Source organism: Ricinus communis, chromosome 10 (assembly GCF_019578655.1).
Source record: "Ricinus communis isolate WT05 ecotype wild-type chromosome 10, ASM1957865v1, whole genome shotgun sequence".
Taxonomy (NCBI): Eukaryota; Viridiplantae; Streptophyta; class Magnoliopsida; order Malpighiales; family Euphorbiaceae; genus Ricinus; species Ricinus communis.
The window spans coordinates 8,312,345-8,329,827 of record NC_063265.1 but is presented as its reverse complement, the minus strand read 5'-3'; the positions used below and the strand labels follow the sequence as shown (position 1 = coordinate 8,329,827).

Below are 17,483 nucleotides of genomic sequence, written 5' to 3'. Positions count from 1 at the left end.
TTCTTGCTAATTATTACAACTACAAAAGTTTAATTATATTTAAGCTCGTGCAGTTTTAAGGCAACTGCATAACTCGAAACTTTGATTAAACTAAAAGAGACCCATACCATCTCATCTATGCCCTATTGGATATTATTTTTTATGAATGTTTAGCAATAGAGGATTATGTTTCTGTGAATCCAGAATTGGAAAGAGAAGAGGACTTAATTGCAGCAGCAAAACACACAAAAATACTGCCGATTTCAGCTCTATAATCTCACTTGGGAATGACTTAGTTGAGGAATTAATATAAAAAGATAGTGTTAGCAGAAATTTAAAGGAATACATCATTGATTTGATTCATCCAGAAGTAATTTCTGAACTCATATGTACTTTAAATTTGATGTTCATTTTCAATTACGATCATGAATGTTCCCAGGCATATATTAATGTCAAAAGAGATGCATTGGGTGAGTGTCTATTTATCTTTGAAATGGAGAAACTCGACATTGAGGATGTGTTGACATTTGAGTGGGGCAACTTGAATTCCAAGGTCAAGAGCTGGGGTTGAGCAATGAAGAACTTTGTGCGGGTTTATCTTGCTAGGTTCTTTCCTATCTTTTTTAAGTTAAGATAAAGTGGATTGAGTAAATAGATAAATGGGTAAGATTAGTTAGGTTAACTAAGATGGGTTGGTTTAAATTAATGCCATAATGTGTTTAAAATTATCTATGTGGCTTACATGTCATCCTTCATCTAATTCTATTTTAACCAATATCGAGATTTGGCCAAAATAATTATTAATTGGCAAATTTATGACTAAGTTGGCAATATCTAATCGGCTAAAATAACAAATTCACGCAAAACTTTTAATTTTTAGGGCTGTTAGGCGTATTCGAGAACACACACACGTCTATTTCTTGGCCTTCCCCGTTAAGATAAGCTTCAAGAAAACAAATAATTGGGCGCAATGCATAGATGACATTCCCTTGCAAATGAAAAAGCTTTCCGTTTGGGTCTTTGAACACATTTCTTGCGTCCAAATCTATAATCAAGGGTCTTTTCTCCTCTTACTGGTAAAGTCTAAAAACTATCACATGGAAATCATAAATTTTTGCCCATAAGAATTTTACTCAAAATAAAACACATCTAAATGTTGATATAGAAAGGAGATGCCTGCTCTTTACATTATCAATTGATTTTAGTCAATAAAGATTTCCTTTTTTTTCTTCCATCAAATTTTGTAAATAGCATGAGGTATTAGACTCATTATTATCAATATCAAAGAGAAAATATATAATTGAAACATCCAAATTGTGGCATAATTAATATATTTATACAATTTAAAAAAGAATCATGAGTAATTTAAAATTAGTTTATAACTCAAAGGGTACTTATATTTGGTATCACTTTTAATCTAAAAATGCATATTAAATTTTCTTTCTGGTTTTTGAATAATAAGATTACTTTGAAATTCAACAATGAAACCAAAAACAAAATAATTATGCCAATTACATAACAGGAAAATCATTAAAGGGCGAAATGAATGTTTGGAAAATGAAACGATGCATGCAAGTGGACAATGACATTTGTAAGGGTGTGGATGAGAGCTTGGTTAAGTTGCAAAGAGAGAAGAAAAGAAAGGGAAATAGAGGAGAGGACCGGGTAGAGAAGAAAAGCTTTGATAGGAGAGTAAGTAAGGAAGTCCAAGTATTATGTTAGTGAGTAGAGAAAATTGAGTTGGGTTTCTTGAATGTGAGATAGGCATGCTTTCTCTCCCTTACTTCCCTTCCCCATCCTACCTACCTTCTCTTCTCTCACCCACACTTTCAACCTACCCTCCTATCCTTCTTTTGCCTTAAATTTGTTATTAATTACACCTTCTTCTCCTCTCTCTCTCCCACCCACACCCTCTTTTGACATAAACTCAAAAAGTATTAGCCTTCTTTTGGGGTATGCTAACATTATACACACAAAACAAAACTGCTTCAAAAGAAACGAAAGAAAAGAAAAGAAAGGCAAAAACTAATTACTCCTTAGTTCAAGAAACATGATATCCATAGCCTCTCTTGAACCACCTAAACAAGAACTCTCTTCTTCTTCTTCTTCTCAAAAACAAAACCCATCATCATCGTCATCTGAAACTCATATTTTCAGGTCTAAATTGCCTGACATCCCCATATCTAATCACCTTCCTCTGCATACTTACTGCTTCGAAAACCTCTTCAAATTATCAGATAAACCATGCCTGATCTCAGGTTCTACAGGCAAAACCTATTCTTTCGCAGAGACCCATCTCATTTCCCAAAAAACAGCTGCTGGGTTATCCAGCTTAGGCATCAAGAAAGGTGATGTGATCATGATCCTCCTTCAAAACTGCCCTGAATTCGTCTTTTCTTTCATGGGTGCTTCCATGATTGGCGCAGTTGCTACCACCGCAAATCCATTTTACACCTCAAATGAAATATTCAAACAGTTGAATTCCTCGCGACCAAAGCTTATAATTACGCAATCCCTATATGTAGACAAGCTAAGAGATCCTGATCATAAAATTCAACCAAAACTCGGCGAAGATTTTACAGTCATAACCATTGATGAACCACCAGAAAACTGTCTACATTTCACAGTGCTTTCGGAGGCAAGCGAGACAGAAATCCCAGAAGTAATTAATGCCAATCCTGACGATCCTGTAGCATTACCATTCTCTTCAGGAACTACAGGGTTACCAAAAGGAGTGATATTAACACACAAAAGCTTGATAACAAGTGTGGCGCAGCAAGTTGATGGAGAGAATCCAAACTTATACTTAAAAGAAGACGATGTTGTGTTATGCGTGTTGCCTTTATTTCATATATATTCATTGAACAGTGTGCTGCTATGCTCGCTAAGAGCTGGTGCTGCTGTTTTGTTGATGCAAAAGTTTCAGATAGGAGCTTTGTTAGAGCTGATTCAGAAGCATAAAGTGTCGGTGGCTGCGGTGGTGCCGCCGTTGGTTCTAGCGTTGGCTAAGAATCCTATGGTGGCGGAGTTCGATCTGAGTTCCATCAGAGTGGTATTGTCAGGGGCGGCCCCGCTTGGGAAGGAGCTGGAGGATGCTCTGCGCAGTCGGGTGCCTCAGGCTATTTTGGGACAGGTTAGTAACAAGTAAAGTCTTACGTTAGGAACTGATAATTCTATGACATTGGCACTTTTGTTTGCTCTTTACATTTTTGGAAAGCTGAGTTTTCACTATTTACATAGTTCCTCAGTGTCCGATTGCAATAAAAATTTACATGGTTACTAAAAAAGAAAAGAAAAATCTAATCAAGTAATTAATGGTAGGGGGAGCCAACTGTAAGTTGGTATTATATAGAGTATGGGTTCCAAAGGTGCCAGCATTGCTATCCTCGTATTGAATGTTACGTGCACCTTTCTCATCCTCTTCTGATACTTCAGCCAAATTTTCTAATTTAGGTTGATAGAGATTTCATTTATTTCTTTTGGAACCTTTTGTACGTGGTGGTGCTTTATTATCACCATTTCTTAAATTATATAAATATATTCTTAAATTTTGATTTTTATGTTAGTATGAACAATAATTATGAATTTTGTTCCTAGTTTGATGATGGTCATGTAAAATTATATTAAAAGCCAACATTATGGTTCCAATCTCCCCGAATTTTCTTTTTCAAAAAATTAAAAAAATAATAAAGGAGTTTCTTTTTATTTTAATTTAAGGGTCCCATAAAAAAATGAAAAGTTAAAGGCAAACAAAAATAAATGCTAAGAAAAAGACCGATAAAATCCAGAAGACTACATATAGGGTTAGACAGGTAGGGAGTTGGGAGATGATAAAAACTGTGAGACTTGCCATGAATTAATAGCTGGTTGGTTGCAGGAGAATCAGCCTTAGCTAACACTAGTAGTATAAGGAAAGAGGGTTAACCCAATTTTGCTGCTAATAATGAACCCACAAGTTTATGGTTATTGGTCTCCACTTGCTAGATTCATGGATCTATTTATTGTCTCTGAAACTTCAACTTCAACTTTTGCTTTTCCTTTTATTTTTTATGCTTGGAAAGGATTGTAATAAACTATTTTCTACTTTTTGCTTATACTTCTAATAGTTTTTTGTTTGGCAGTAGGTATAGTCAGCATGTTAGTATGTTAAATTAAAAGAGAAGGAGAATTTTTTTTTTTTTTAAAGTAGAGAATAAACCACCATATTTTTTACAAAGAGAAATCTCGAATTCGAGACTTCAATCTTCTGCACTAACTCTCTAGCCACCAGGCTAAAGCTTCACGATTTTATACTCCTAATAGATTGGACAATATGGATGAAAAGTCCTTAGATTGCACTACTTAAGGAATTAAAAAAAAACACATAACTGAAACAAATAATTTTAAACTAGTAATTTAAGGGTTAAATATGAGAAAATTTGTGTGAATTTAGTCAACCATATCATTGGAGTCAATTGTTCAATAATATGTATTAATTTTTATTAAATGGTAAATTTATATTGATTGGTTTTTAATAAGAGCAGTTAGTATTAGTTATGCATTAACTAACATAAATTTTATTTAACAGACATTTTGCTCATGTCATGATATAATTGGCTCTCTTAATGGATCATTTTTGAAAAGAAAAAGAAAATAGAGATAACAATTAAAGAAGAAAAGAAAGGCAATTTTATTCTGTAGAATTCAAAACATCTACTGAATAGATATGGGAGAAATTTGATTATTGTCTTTGCTCATATAAACAGGGGTATGGGATGACAGAAGCAGGGCCAGTGCTATCAATGTGCTTAGGATTTGCAAAGCAACCTTTCCCAACAAAATCAGGTTCATGTGGAACAGTGGTCAGAAATGCAGAGCTCAAGGTCATCGACCCCGAAACCGGTTGCTCCCTTGGCTACAATCAGCCTGGTGAAATTTGCATCAGAGGACCTCAAATAATGAAAGGTGCCTGCCTGTCTTGGAAATTTTGGCATTTCTTGTTTGTTACTTGAGTTACGATTGTGATTACCCACAAAAACTGTAGGATATTTGAATGATCCGGAGGCCACAGCAAATACCATAGATGTTGAAGGCTGGCTTCACACCGGAGATATCGGTTATGTGGATGATGATGATGAGATTTTCATTGTTGATAGAGTAAAGGAAATCATCAAATTTAAAGGCTTTCAGGCATGTTTCCCTCATAACCATAGGAGACTTGAATATAAATGCATGTTTAAGAGATGGTAAAACAAATTAAAAAAAGAAAAGGCAAAAAAAGACTTCAAGTTTATTAAGTGGATAAACTTCTCCATTTACATTCAGGTGCCACCAGCAGAGCTCGAGGCCCTCCTTTTAAACCACCCATCAATTGCAGATGCAGCAGTTGTCCCGTAAGTAATAAGTATAAAAGATTAGCATTTAGCAACTGTCTTAAGCAAAAGAATATGATGCCAAACCACAAAGGCTACAGCCAAAAAAATTTCTAATTTATGCGTGTGTACATTTTGTTGCTATTATTAGGCAAAAGGATGAAGTTGCTGGTGAAGTTCCGGTGGCATTTGTGGTTCGATCAAATGGGTTCGAACTCAGTGAAGAGGACGTGAAAGAATACATAGCAAAACAGGTATTAATGGAATATTTGCTCACAATAAGGTGTTCCTGGTTTTGTGTGAAGTTTTTTTGGTTAAATTATCATTAAGCAATCTAAGCAAAGTGATAACTAATGCACAACCATAGTGCATACTGGAATCTATTTGCTTGAACATAAGAAAAGATGACTCTGCATATTCCAAATGGCATTCTTCATTTTGAGCAAATGGTAAAAGCAGATTGGTAATGGATTCTTGCTTTGCTTGGAACAGGTGGTATTCTACAAGAAACTGCACAAAGTGTACTTTATTCATGCAATTCCAAAGTCTCCCTCTGGAAAGATATTAAGAAAAGATCTAAAAGCCAAGCTAGCAACTCCCTCCCCATTGTCTTGAAATTTTTTTCCTGTTATTTCTCCCTGTGTTAGGCATTTTACTTTGTGGCCATCCGGTACAAAACTATTATGAATTCATTCAGAGAATATCCTTTCCTAAAATTTCTCTAGTTCTTTTTCCCTATTTTCTTGTGTTATTTCTCATTCTGTTTTAATGTGATGTAATTATTTCCTTCTTGCATTTGATGTAATTTGATGTTAATGAAGTTCTTAATAAGAGTGGAAGTTTGATATTCTGAAGAATTATATACATACGCACACACATATCATTCTCTCTTTTGATTCTTTTTTTCCTTCTGGTTTTGTTTTCTACCTCTTTCTCTTGCCACAATGGACAGCTAGATAACACTGCCACCAGATGCCATTTGCAATAACTCAATAGTGTTCATGAATTTTCAAAAGACAGAATTAAAATTAAATACAATCCTAATTGAAATTACATGTTAACAGTCAACACAAATTCTACCAAAACTTAAAGAATTTTGAGTCAGTCAGTTAGCATAACCAATTTCATGAAATTAAACAATACATAATTCAAAGTTACTTTATAAGATTCTAAACATATTAATAAAGATTGAAAAATCAACTATTCCTGGTAAAGTATTAACCATGAAAGATCTTGTTAGGCCAATAATCATTACATTGAAGGACTACTCTAGAAGGGGACTTCAGGCTGCTAATGTTTAGCAAAATTTCAGCTTATCTTCAGGATTTAAACTCTTGAAGATTTTGAGTGTGATTTTAATGTTCTTCATAGCATACATATTCAGGAATTAGTATAACAATCATACTCTACACAACTTTCCAATTGCAAATAACAATCATACTCTACACAACTTTCCAATTGCAAATCTTGCACAAAAGCAGGACAGTGCAATAGGCACTGCTAATCACAAATAATAAACGCCAAAAGAATACCACAAAAATAAACAAATAAAAAAAAGATCACCAGACAAGCATGATAGTGGTCACGTCAAATCCTTATTCATTTGATATTAAAATATAGTGATACAAGGATTTTTGTCAAAATCACTAATCATGCATTTAGGATTGAAACAAGATCATAGAGACAGACATGGGTTGCCTAAAAACAGCAACCCTAGAAAGGATCAAACTCCTAGTGATGATGATCCTGGACATAGCGTAGACCGCAGTACTTGCAGACGGCTGGCTGCTTCAGGTCAAGGCAAATGAACTCAATTGGATGCCCAAGTGCAGGGTTAGTATCTGCAGCAGGAAACATGCTGCTGTTAATCCCAACAACATAAAAACTACCTAGTTCACTAGTGTAACATGAAACAACAACTAACCTCCTTCACATGCAACAATCCTGCCTTCCACCTTGATGGGAGGAATTTCATTGATCAACTCCATTGGAGACTTCTTGGTAGTATCCTATGAATAGAAATCAATCTTGGTTACCTGAGTTTCACCTCTTTAATACAGATCTATCAAGTAGAAATCAAATGAAACCCACATTGATAACCATCTTAATGTATAAATGTTTCAATAGTGTGCTGCGAATAGCATGATAGTTAAACAAACAACTGCTCTAGCAATTAAAGGTCAAAGGCATAAACCAGAAAATCATATTACATATGCAAACCACTCAATCTACCCAAAATAACTATAAATAAAGATTGGAAAAGAGAAAAAGGAGGGAAAAGATAAACCTATAGGGTATTCAGGATCTATAAATCTAAAGAGCAGTCAATGAAGATAATCATCTGAAAAGGCTCAGGGTGTAAGAACTCATATGACAATCTAAAATTGAAACAGCATACTTAGCCTCCCATAGTCAAAAGCATCTAAATCTTTATCAACATTTCACAAGGAAGCAAAGAAGAGATTACAGTTACATATTCAATTCCTTGAGTCGTATTTATTTTAAAATAGCAGAATCAAATGCTTAATATAACTTACAACTGATTGGAGATAACTAGGGGTCTATATGAGTAAAGCTAGTTGAGTTATTTGACTCAACTTTAAAAAATATTCAATCTCAAATCAACATTCATTAAGCCGGTTTCAAACTTGAAAAACTCAAGTTAAGGAGCTGAAGTACAATAATAGCCAACTTGAGCAAAAGCAATTCAATGAACTGACTTGATTGCACCCGTAGACATTGTTGACAGGAAAATCAGGCAACTACTCGTTAACTTCCAATCAGTATGAAACTAGATCAGCACAAAGACTTTGGTCATTGCATGTGTCATTTTCTCAGGAGAACATAAAGATGCATTTGTGAAGAATAATATCTGCACGTGCGAGGCAAAATTTTCCTCCAAGACATCATGATGACTTATATTGAAATATAAAATAGGTCAAATATGCAAAACTCAAAATAGTTTAGAAGCCAGCCACATCTTTCAATATGATAAGATTGGACTAGCAAAATCAAGCTATGAATAAAGAAGCAGACTTTCACCAAACTTCACAAGAGAAAGCAACACATCAGAACAACAACGTCATCTGCTAACATAATAACTTTGTCCTCCAACACAAGAAAATGTAGATCACTAATTTGGGACTATGGGTCTACAGAAGCAGGAGGTTAATATACAATTAAAAATTCATAGAATAATTACACAGCTAAGAATCTTGCACAGATAGCGAAAGACAAGACACTAGCATTTTATTTTTTCAACACCCTTATGGACAGTTGTATCAGAGTGTAACCTCACTTTACTATAAGGCGCATAGATTTGCAAGGGTGCTATGACTTTTCATTAAGAAGAACACATAAACAATTGGATACACATATGCAATCTGAAAAGTCACAAATGCAGGAAACAGAAGCATGTCCAAGTATATAGACCATTGGAGTTAGTAAGTTGAACACCCTAAATCAATCAGAAATAATATACATTTCCATGTCTGATAAAACCCTCCCTAGAGAAAAGAGCCTAAAGGCATACAGCACATTCCTCCCCATGTCTAATATATTTAAGCTAAAACCACAGACATATGAACTTTAAACGATCATCGAATTGGAAAAGAAGAAAAAGATGGTGGAACTCCAGCATGCAGAGGTTTACTAAAGTTCAAATGCTAAATGTAAACATATGTCAAAGAATGAACAAATAAATTTGTCCTTTCCCATGGCTGAAAAAATAACAAGGACTACATTTTCTTGTGAAGTAGATTGGCTTGCAAATTGCAATCATAAACAAGGATTAACATTAAACTTCCCCTTATGTAATCAGTCTGACACATACATAATTGAATTAAGCCAATTATATACTGGAAAACGAAAAACTGTGCAAACAAGGGATGACCTAGCCAAAAAAAGAAAAGATCTCTACCAGGAAAAGAAAAAATTGAAAGAAGGAAGTTGACGTGGTAACTTCGAAGCATTACTAAATAATTTAACTTTCCTGAGATATATATGCCTACAATCCTATAAATATAAATAAAGATTGCGTTTTTCTATTCTTGTTTAAGTACAAACAAATGTATAATTTGAAATTCAAATAATTCCCTCCGTCACATGAGCTAACATTTATGAGATCATCGGATTTACTTATAAACAAAAAGGTTTTTAGCCACTGTTTTCCTATCGAAACAAAATCAGCAGCAGCAGTAATAATAATAAATATAAAACTCTAAAATAGCTTGAGAGAAATTAAAGAAACTAAAACTACTCAAATTAACTACTTTTTTTCCAGATAGCCACATAAAGAATCAAATTTTCACCAGTTTCAGTATATAATGCTGATAAAACCCTAAGGAAATATTGATTTTACAGTTTCAATCTTATAAAAGGAATCAATAAGAAGCGTATATATATATATATGCATACACACACACACACATATGTAAACGTACCTGCATCCATTTTGCAGTATGGTTGCTAATTTGGCTGGTAACGAGGCTAAAGTTTCTGGTGGTTGAACCAAAATTTGACGATCTCGTTAGGGTTCTTAACAAACTCGATGCCATTTTTTTGTTTCCTGCAAATTCTTTTTTTTTTTTTTTTTTTTTTGAGAGAGAGAGGCACAATTTTGTATTTTATTTTTCTTTCGGTTCTCTGATTTGGTATTTGGAATGGACTGAGTGAAGGTTTATCGGCCCATTGGGAAATCTCCAGCCTTTGTGTTAACGGGTTGTTGGCAATTGGCCTCAAAAGTATTACGTTTCAACTTTATTAATCCATAAGTTTGAGGATTACAAAGTTACTAAAGAGCTTTATTACAATAATTTTTTTTGTCATTTACATTATGTTTTGTAAATTTCATAATTGTTGTAAAATTTATTTTATATTTAAAATTAGTGTGTTCATTATAAATAAAAATTTATTTAGCATTAAAATACTAATTTCATAAAATAAAATTATAATTCAATTCAATTCAATTATAAAAAAATTAAATTTATAATGCTCTTTTTGAACGATATAATTAATTCAAATATCTTATTTCTCTTATTTTATTTATATTTAAGAATACTTAAAGTACAAAGTGTATTTATGAAGGGACTTTAACTAAAAGTTTAAAATTTTAATTAAATCTCGCAATTCATTATACTTAAAATAAATTTAAATATTTATTATATAGTACACCAATTTTATTAGAAATTTATTCCTAAGAAAAATATAAATTCTACCTAAGATTTAAACCAAACTCAGTATTACCAATCTTAATTCAAGTCATTTTCATTAATTGTGTGCTATTGATAAAGATCTGAAGAAAGAAAAGAGATGTTCACTACTAAAAAATCTTCTGTTCAGTAAAAACGAGAAGTAGCCTAGTAAAGTGTTATACCTCGAGCAATTTAGGAAAAGGAAAATATAATCAAGAAATATTCACTATTCGTGGTGCTATAAATCTCATTGAAGAAATAGATGTTAATTTTGCATTTACATTAACAATTAGCATCATTGAAAAAAGAAAAAAAAAAAAAAAATAGGGGGGGGGAACTCCGAATCACATTTCCCCTATAGTCTTTAAGAAAGTAATGCCTAGTTTGCCTTGGTGTATTTCTGAGTACAGCACTCCATTGTAAAGAATTATGCTAGAAGTTAGCCATTCCCAAAAACTTTCAGCACAAGATGTGGTAGGCAGGCTAATGCTGGTCGCTATATCAAATCAGATGGTTCTTCTGTAGCGAGGGTGCGAGTGTTAAATACTCACGGATCAGATCATCTGGTACATCAGTGACATAAACGAAGGGCTCCTTCGTGTGACACACTGGCCATGATACAGTTTCTCTCTGCTTACAATTATGCCCCTACCTATGGCCAATTATCTTCACCTCATAATTTGCCTTCTTTCTCTGGAGGAGCTCTTTTCCACACGGTATAGTATGGACTCCAGACCCACCAACTCATCGCCATGATATGTAATCATGAAGCTTTTTTGTGGTTCCTTTTTTTCTTTTTTCTCCACATTGGCCATTCAACTTAGATATGGAGCATCTCCATTGACCTGGCGTTCTATAATATCGTGGAATAGCAATAGCAAGTCATCAATGAGGTGTAACCATTTGATCCATCACTGGTCCTCATCAACATTGAGAATTCCTTCGTCACTTTGCTCTCCAAGTTGTGAAGTGCATTGCACAGCTATCTTTGATGCATATTTAGATACTATCTTTGATCCAACTTGAAGGTTATGGAGGAATGAGATCTTCAAATTGTTCATGGATCCCAAAAGAACTTCAGCCATGGGTTCTTTTCCTGCAAATTTGTACAAATGCACTGCAGCACTCATAATGAATCGGTCGGATTCTGCAGACTTCTTGATCTGCTCAAAAAAGTTTATACCTTTTTCGACTTGTCCATAGTCCAAGTACCCTCTCAGCATAGCTCGGTAACAAGCAAGATCAGGACTTAAACCAGAAGTCAGTAGTTTCTTATAAACTCTTTCTGCTTCTACCATAAGACCAGCTTTTGCATAAGCAGAGAGTAGGTGGTTAAAATGAGAACAGGAAGGCAGAACGCCCTTCTTCGGCATACCATCAATGGTTTCCTCTGCTTCCGAGTATTTCAAACTCTCCGTATAAGCTTGAACAAGAGAAAGGTAAGTGAAGGAATCTGGTGGCCAGCCATCTCTCTGCATGGCATGGAAAAGCTCCTTAGCTTCATGATATAGTCCAGCTATGGCAAACACTTTGATCATAATGTTGTAGCTAACCTGCATTTACCGAGTGAGGAAGGGTAAGAACTTTGACTGATTTAAACATAGCTCGTGATGAAACTTGATTATTCTACAATTGAAGGTAGAAATTTCTCCTTTGAAATTAGTGATTAGAATTAACAAACTTGTCAACAAATTAACACATGTCAAAAAATGTCATTTCCATAGACATATATAGGCATATAGTTATAAAGAGAGATTTATTCTCATGTGGTGCCAAGGAAGAGTACCGAAAACAAAAAATCTTGAAGAAAATTAACCACCGAATGGAGTGCGAATTTCCTATAAGTTCAATCTCTAAATTTTTGCAATATATATGCATAGGTAAGAATGTACCTTCCCCGGTTTTATCCCTTCTTCCTGCATTTTGGTGAACAGAAGAGATGCTTCATTCCTCTTACCTTTAAAGTAGACAAAAAACAAAGGTTTATGAGCAATGAAGAGCACAAGACATTGCTAATCAAAGTGCCAAACTACCATAAAACACCGTTATCAGAAAAAATGTAATCTGCCACCTTGTAGAAACATTCAGCACGGTGTCAGGAATGAATACAAGACATATGCTGATCATCTGTCTTTCAAGCACTTATTTATGCATGGCTTAAGAATATAAAAATATGGCATAGCTAGAGACCCCATATCCTAAACCAAAAATACAAGAAAACAATTTCTAATTAAAGTGTAGTGACATTTCTTCTGAAAATTTGAAACAATGATGAAACTGAAGGACATCATTCTTTAAAGAACCCTCAGAATAATATATTTGTGAAACATTTTGCTCAAATGAACATATTTATTTGCAAAATACCAAATATAACTTCACATTGGTAGATATAGAAGTAAGTTATTACCAGCCTTGCCATAATAGCTGACCATGTTCATGTATGCCTTCTCATCCAGAGAGACACCCGAGCTGCAAGCAGTGTTAAATATCTCCACAGCCTTATCCAACTTCTCACCTCGTCCATAAACACTGTATTGACAGATAATCAATAAAAGCCGCAACACAACACAACTCCTCAAATATAGACAAACACACAGGTAATTTGGTTATGTTTCTCCTATCAAGCTGTCACCTAATCATAGTGTTGTACGTCTGAATTGACGGAGTAACTCCCAAGGAAAGCATGTGTTCATAGATGCTAGCTGCAAAATGCAGTCTACCTGCAACATTACATCCACATATCAATGCATGCTTTCTTCTGTATTTATCTTGGAAAATAATGAGCAAATCAGCATCAACCTGCTTCTAGCATTGCCTTGATGAAGATGTTGTATGCCACAGTATCAAGGTCCATATTTTCCCGAATACTCTTGCGAACAATATTTTCTGCTTCTTGATGTTTGCCTGAGCATCATGAATTACACCATAAGCATGTTCATCATAACTGCTTATTTATGAGTGTAAACTACTAATTCAGCTGAGATGGAAGCTTTAGGTTTTGAACTGATGACTGCTGTAGAAAACTGAACCTTAACTCATGATAGTAAACCTTTTTTAATGTGAAAGAGGTCTATGTAACATCTACATATATACAGGTTCAGAAAAAAATGTTGATGAATCTGCATAACTACCGAATAATATCAGCAAGCAAAAAAGTTCTAGTAATCAACTGAATATTTGGCATTCGTACCACGATTGGACAATGCTTTCACGATTATGCTGACACCAACAGCACCCAGATTGAGCCCTCTATCAGTTACCTCTCTATACAGAGAGTATGCATCCTCTGACTTACCACATTTGGCATATGCATCAATCATCGAGTTAACTATTGGTTTTCCACATACTGGGGAATCTGCAACTGCTGCAAAGACCTCTTGAGCCTGCTTCAGCTTTTGTTGCTTAGCATATAGACTAATCAAAGAAGCAATTACGTCATTCTCTAATCTGCCGCCTAGCATGGTTACTTGAGCATTGATCATCTCTGCTTTACAAACATCGCCTATATAAGAAAATATGTTAGCCCTCAAGAAAAGAGGGAAACAAAGAGAGAAAAACTGCCTAAAAAACACCACATCATGAACTCGTGGAATTATAATAAAACAACAAAAATCTTATGCAGAGGCCCAGAAATCAATCAATAATACCAATTGTAAAATGTGAGAGTATATGTATCATACCTTCCCTTATTGAGTTGGTAACCAGCTGATTCACAGTAGACAAACCACCATAGGTCACAAGCAACGACCTTATGATCTCTTTGGTCTTACTAAAGTTATCATGTCTCAAATACAAAGTAAGGATAAGCCCCAGAGCAATAGTGTCAAGTTGATCAAATGATATGATGTGTTTACATTCCTTGTTTTCTCCATGCATAATCTTAAAAAATGTCAGGAAGAATCTACTATCTTTCAATGATTCATTTGTACCCACCTCTTCAGTCAGTTGTTCAACATCGCTTAGCATGCCCTCCTTGCAAAGTACTTTAGTAACTGTCTTGTAAAGCTCCTCATCAAAATCTACCTGATCTTTTCTTATTTGGATGAAAAATGTTTTAGCTTTTTCAGTCAAGTCAAGTCTGAGATACAAATTGAGCATGTCATTACAAGACCCAGCATCAGGAAGTCCAGTCTTTGATAGAGCTTGATATGTAGCTTCAGCACAGTCCAGATCTTCTTTCATAACATAACACTGCAATAGAACAATATAAGCAAATCTCGACAACCAAATATTTCTAGACTTCATCACTTCAATAACACTCAAAGCTTTCTCAGAATTCCCCGAGCTAAGGTGAACTTGTGCCATTGCCAAATATGTTTTCTCATCACTCAGCAGACCCAATTGTTCAGTCTCTTCAAATGTTTTCTGGGCATCATCATAAAGGCCAAGTTTCCCATATATTCTAATGAGAAGTCCATAGATTACTTCATCAGCTGCAATTTTCTTGCTTTGCATTTCCATAAAGAGAGAAAGAGCTTTAGAAAAATCTCCATTTTTGTAATACATTGTCAGAAGTGAAGCACAGGTGAAGTTACTTGGAACTAGTCCATGAGATATCAAATCCTCATATAGTCTCCCTGCTTCATCCCAGTTACCCTTTTTGGTACTTACAGTAATAAGCAAGCTATATGTCACCTCCTCAGGCACATGCCCAGTGTTCTTCATCTCATTAAAAAATTTAAAAGCCTCTTCATGAAGACCTTCCTTGACAAGTGAACTGATGACCACAGTATAAGTAAAAGTATTGGGTGCCACTGCTTTATCCACCATTTGCCTCCATAATTCTATGACCCTGCCATGAAGTGACTTCTTCTGCAAAGAGGACAGCATAAAGTTGTAAACTGAAACTGAAAGTGTTATTCCCCTTTCCCGTATAGCAGAATAAAATGAAAACATAGCCTTGTGGCGTCCCCATCTAGCATATGAACATAACATAGTACCACAAGCAACTTCATCGGGTTCACATCCTGCTTCAAGCATCTCCAAGAAGGTTTGTTCAGCCAACTTGATCTTTCCAACTTGTCCATATGTTCGTAAAACAATTGTGTAGACTATAACGCTTGGATGATAGCATATCTGTTAGAGCACAAGTCTGTCACTACATGAGATTAATTTTTTGCATCTTTTTTCAGGAAAACAAAAGAAAAAAAAAATCACAAAGTATAAAAAGCCAACTCAGGCTTAGCCATTTGGAAACAAAACGAAAATCTAATAATATTTGCTGGCATTGCAAAACACTGTCCAAAAATATAATAGAAATAAACCACCAGAATTTCAAGAAACCAACAATGATGAAGGAGCTAGAGTAGAGTATGAATTCTAACCAAATGTCATATCTATCAGAGCAACGCATAAGCTACCTTCAAGTAATTTTCTGGGGAAAAAAATGGCAGTTCCATAAAAACTTTCCTATACTTGGCTAAATGTCTTTATCAGTCACTGACGATCAGAAATACCAAATAACAAGACAAAGAAATAGCATTATGGTTCAGCTTAAGCCTTTTGGAGTATTAATAAAATAAAACACCAAAGAAGCACAGGGAGCAATGAGCATCCATCAAAACCAACCCAAGAAACTAGTCACTCAAACCAAAAACTGAAACAAGCATTGCAAGCAAATACCACGCCAGCTAGAGTTCCATCCAGACAAGCAACCAAAATCCAGTTACCGCATGAAATTCACCAAATTATATTTACACGCCCTTACCATAAATTCCGTCCAAAGTTAAAGCATGGAAAGATAAAAGTCATCTAAACATAACAAAAAACATAGAACGTATCCGGTCAAAACATTAGCCTCATGTATCTATACACTTTCCAACTCAAACGCACGTATCTGCTTGAAAAGAGCCTATTTGGAATAATGAATTTTTGCATTATGCATGATCTCATTTTCTTTTTCAGAATAACTCAATGTTAAACTTAGGAAGAATCAAATTATTAGCAATTTATATACTTTTCAAACATAAAAATTAACCAAAAAAAGTTAGTTTCTACTAAATTTTAGCAAATTTTCGTACTTTCAGAACGAACCCTTTAAAAAGAGAAGCAAGAAAAATTAACAGACCTGCAATTTCATCCAATAAAAAAAGTCTCTAGCTTCTCTCCAACCTTTCTGTTCCTTCAGAACAACACACATCTCTCTAAAACTCAATTTACCCACAAACCCACTCATCACCAATCTCACGTTCCTCTCTTCCTCTCTTTTCCCAGCCAATCCTCTCACAGTCTTTATAGCAGCAACCACATGTTTCCCATAAAGATGCCCATTTCTATCATCCTCCAAGTACTTAACCATTTGTTCAGGTGTTCTTTTTATCCATTTGGGTGTTTGGACATGTGGTCCCTTGTGTTTACGTAGCAAGCTCAAGTATTGAGCTTTAGCTTTGATTATGCGTCTTGCATTATCGTCCGAAAGTGGTTTCTTGGGGTTTCTGGATCTGGGTTTTGGTTTTGATATATCGTTGCCGTCGCTTAATGACCATGGGTCCGAATGAATTGAGGATTTGATGGTCATTTTGGAGTTTGCTTTTGAGGCTTTTTGGGATTTTGGTTTTCGGTTCGGAAGTGGAGGGAGGAAGGTCGACTTGAGGATGATGGACTCCATCCTTTTTCTTTTATTTTCCTAGCGTTTCCCGGGAAATTTTGTGGGTTGGAGAGGAGGATTTTAGTGTAGTGGGAAAATGGAATGACAAGAAGAGGGAAGGAGAATAGAAGATAAATGTTTTGATATTTTTTAGGGTTTATATATTTCAAAACAATAAATTATTATTAATATTTGTTTTTGTGTTATTATTGTTGGTAATATCTTTGGAGGGCTATTCAAGTAAATACTGCTCTATCTGCATACCCAAAATTTAATTAAATATATATATAACTTAAATGGTAATTTTATTTTATATTATATATATATGGGTTAGTTTAATTGTTTATATATATATATATATATATATATATATAT

The 17,483-nt window shown here is 34.6% G+C and overlaps 3 protein-coding genes across 4 annotated transcripts; 1 reads left to right on the top strand and 2 right to left on the bottom strand.

Annotated features, from left to right (window-relative positions):
* Positions 1 to 1,640: 1,640 nt before the first annotated feature.
* On the top strand, positions 1,641 to 6,177 carry LOC8280463 (4-coumarate--CoA ligase 2). Its single transcript, XM_002519982.4, has 6 exons — positions 1,641 to 3,112; positions 4,725 to 4,923; positions 5,003 to 5,148; positions 5,284 to 5,351; positions 5,482 to 5,584; positions 5,823 to 6,177. Exons 1-6 carry the CDS (start codon positions 2,030 to 2,032, stop codon positions 5,943 to 5,945), a joined length of 1,722 nt encoding a protein of 573 aa, XP_002520028.1. The 5' UTR covers positions 1,641 to 2,029; the 3' UTR covers positions 5,946 to 6,177.
* A 729-nt stretch (positions 6,178 to 6,906) lies between these two features.
* On the bottom strand, positions 6,907 to 9,966 carry LOC8280462 (NADH dehydrogenase [ubiquinone] iron-sulfur protein 6, mitochondrial). Its single transcript, XM_002519981.4, has 3 exons — positions 9,773 to 9,966; positions 7,255 to 7,339; positions 6,907 to 7,171 (listed from the first exon to the last, which is right to left on the bottom strand). Exons 1-3 carry the CDS (start codon positions 9,884 to 9,886, stop codon positions 7,062 to 7,064), a joined length of 309 nt encoding a protein of 102 aa, XP_002520027.2. The 5' UTR covers positions 9,887 to 9,966; the 3' UTR covers positions 6,907 to 7,061.
* A 765-nt stretch (positions 9,967 to 10,731) lies between these two features.
* Positions 10,732 to 17,251, bottom strand: LOC8280461 (pentatricopeptide repeat-containing protein At5g27270). 2 transcript variants are annotated; one of them, XM_015719724.2, is made up of 8 exons: positions 16,590 to 17,251; positions 14,203 to 15,598; positions 13,713 to 14,024; positions 13,322 to 13,426; positions 13,155 to 13,242; positions 12,930 to 13,051; positions 12,415 to 12,479; positions 10,732 to 12,075 (listed from the first exon to the last, which is right to left on the bottom strand). In XM_015719724.2, the coding sequence occupies exons 1-8, from the start codon at positions 17,127 to 17,129 to the stop codon at positions 11,434 to 11,436; spliced, it is 3,270 nt and encodes a 1,089-aa protein (XP_015575210.2). In that variant the 5' UTR covers positions 17,130 to 17,251; the 3' UTR covers positions 10,732 to 11,433. The 2 variants fall into 2 exon arrangements, with proteins under 2 accessions (XP_015575210.2, XP_048225605.1); XM_048369648.1 differs by having other exon boundaries at positions 14,203 to 15,614; positions 16,590 to 16,726.
* Between the last annotated feature and the right edge of the window lie 232 nt (positions 17,252 to 17,483).